The sequence below is a fragment of the Nestor notabilis genome, unplaced genomic scaffold, assembly GCF_000696875.1.
Source record: "Nestor notabilis isolate BGI_N333 unplaced genomic scaffold, ASM69687v1 scaffold24916, whole genome shotgun sequence".
NCBI lineage: Eukaryota > Metazoa > Chordata > Aves > Psittaciformes > Psittacidae > Nestor > Nestor notabilis.
Window position 1 is genome coordinate 587 of NW_009931868.1, and position 2,444 is coordinate 3,030.

Here is a 2,444-nt window from a genome sequence, read left to right on the forward strand (position 1 = left end):
GGTGCTCCAGGATAGAGCCAGATTTTTAGCTTTATATAACAGCAAAAAAGAGGAAAATGTCGGGAAAAGAAAGGGGAGGGGGGAGAGAAAGAGGGGACTGCGGTTGAGGCGTTTGCTCGTGGATGCGCTGCACGGCGGGGATGCTGCGGGAGGTCCCCTGGGGGTTGCGGTCAAGGTAGGGCCTTGGCGCAAAAGCGGCGATGGTTGTCGTCGTCCTCCCCTCCCCTCCCCTCCCCGAGGTCCTTGGGGGCGGCCGCTGACTTGGAGGGGGGACGAGCGTCGCCGCCCCGCCCCAGCCCCGCAACCGTCGCCACTTAAGCACCTCCGGGTGGCTCGCCAAGGCAGTGCGGTGCTGGGAGTCGGTGGTATTGTGCCGTACGATCGTTATTTATTTCCCTCCCGCTTCGCTCGAAAATGACTGTGAAAGCAGCCGAAGCGTCTGGTCCTACCTTGACTTACTCGAAGATGAGGGGGATGGTGGCCATCCTCATCGGTGAGCGGCGGAGGGCTTGCGTCTTCGAGGATGCTCAGGGGGCGGCTGTGATTTTTCTAGCAGGATGGCTTAACAATTTTGGTTTTCCTTTTTCTCTGTCTTTTTACTTTACAGCTTTCATGAAGCAGAGAAGAATGGGACTAAACGACTTCATTCAGAAGATAGCCACCAACTCCTATGCATGCAAGCAGTAAGTATCAGAAATTTTGGCCGGATTTCTGTCAAAAATATCACTCCCTATTGCGAGCTCTAGTTAAAAACAATGTTTGTTTACTGTAATGCCTCTGGCATGACTGTTACAGAAGAGTTAATTGATCTTGAGGTATTACTCACTTGGAAACAATCTTTGTGAGCTAAGTTTGGGAAAAATAAGTTGGATGGGATTTCTAGTGACCCGTTCCTATTTTGAACTATGCTTACAGTATAAATACATGCCCTTGTACGACAGAATTTGCTTTCTTGAGATAAATGTTACTCCTTAAACCGAATAGATTGCTTCAGTTGCCGTCTGTAATAGCCCGAACCAAAAACCGTCTTTCGCGATACGTGTCTGCCCTCTTGCGGCAAGATCTGCGTGGTGCTTCTGGTAGCTCTGACCGTGCATGCTCTTGCCCTTGCAGCCCTGAAGTTCAGTCTATCTTGAAAATCTCCCAGCCTCAAGAGCCTGAACTTATGAATGCTAATCCTTCTCCTCCGGTAAGTAGGTTTTACTCAGTGAAGCATTTATAGAAAGTCAAATAAGCTGGTAATAGAAGCGTAGCAAAATTAGCATCATGAGTTGTTACTTTAGTTAAGCTTATAGCACACTAACTGGGAAATAGAGTAATCGAGTTAGCCTGACATTCTTTTCCCAACATGGAGAAGTAATAATAAAACAAACAAACAAACAAAAAAACACCCAAAACCAAACTACAAACCCCAAAAAAACTTTATTAGTGGTTTCTTCATTATGGAATGTATGTAAGACCTGAACAAGAACTAAGTAAGCTATGTCTGTTACAGTCTTCTTAGGCATTATCTAATAAGATATCTGGTAGAGGTCAATATTAAATTTTTAGTGGTAAGAAGAGTGCTAATCTTCATTTTCAAGGTCACTTTATTTAGATTTTAAAATAAGAGACATTGTCGAGACTCTCACTAGCAAACTGTTAATAAATATGGTTTCTGTCTTCTAGCCCAGTCCTTCACAGCAGATCAATCTTGGTCCATCATCCAATCCACATGCCAAACCATCAGACTTTCATTTCTTAAAAGTGATTGGAAAAGGCAGTTTTGGGAAGGTAAACTTAACTTTGTGACTTATTTACTCCTCAGTTCTTGTATGTAATGCCTGAGGGCTGGGTTCGTATTGGCTGTAGTAAATGGTGGTCAGTTAAACTAGACCTGAGCACATCCTGCTGCCAAGTGCCTGACTCCCTGTGGAGTTGTGGGGAGAGGGAGCAGGGTGCTGCCTTTGAAAGAGTCGTAAGAGCCAGGGAGTGTGGTACACTGGTGCTGGGAAGAATATTACACTTTGCTCTTGGAAGGGAAAGAAACTAAATGTAAAAACTTTGGGTTAGGTTAATGTGCCAGAGCAGTAATACTGTTAAGCATTTCCAGCAAAGGGGCTTGCTCATTGAACCAGAGGGATGTAGCGGGGTTCAGCAATTGAATGCTTGTTTCCAGTTGTGTTTACAAGTTGTTCTCTATTTCAGCATTGCTCAGTTCTGGGATTTTATCCTCTTTCAGGTTCTCCTTGCACGGCATAAGGCAGAAGAGCAGTTCTATGCTGTTAAAGTTCTGCAGAAAAAAGCAATCCTGAAGAAGAAGGAGGTAAGCTGCTTCTTCATGTTGCCATTGCAATGTCCATCAAATATATTTTTACTGCTATTATTAAGCAAGTGTACTAAACATTGATGATTTCTTACATTTTCAGGAGAAGCACATTATGTCAGAGCGCAATGTCCTGCTG

At 44.5% G+C, this 2,444-nt stretch overlaps 1 protein-coding gene across 2 annotated transcripts in view; it reads left to right on the plus strand.

The window, feature by feature from the left end:
- Positions 1-414: 414 nt before the first annotated feature.
- The window catches only part of SGK1 (serum/glucocorticoid regulated kinase 1), a 5,747-nt gene continuing 3,717 nt past the window's right edge, over positions 415-2,444 (plus strand). Inside the window, exons 1-6 of one of the 2 annotated variants that reach the window (XM_010016110.1) lie at positions 415-493; positions 608-683; positions 1,114-1,189; positions 1,669-1,773; positions 2,222-2,305; positions 2,409-2,444. The exon at positions 2,409-2,444 is cut by the window's right edge and continues 114 nt beyond it. In XM_010016110.1, coding sequence (XP_010014412.1) covers positions 415-493; positions 608-683; positions 1,114-1,189; positions 1,669-1,773; positions 2,222-2,305; positions 2,409-2,444 — 456 coding nt within the window. The remainder of the gene's footprint in view (positions 494-607; positions 684-1,113; positions 1,190-1,668; positions 1,774-2,221; positions 2,306-2,408) is intronic. The other variant, XM_010016111.1, reaches the window with a different exon arrangement.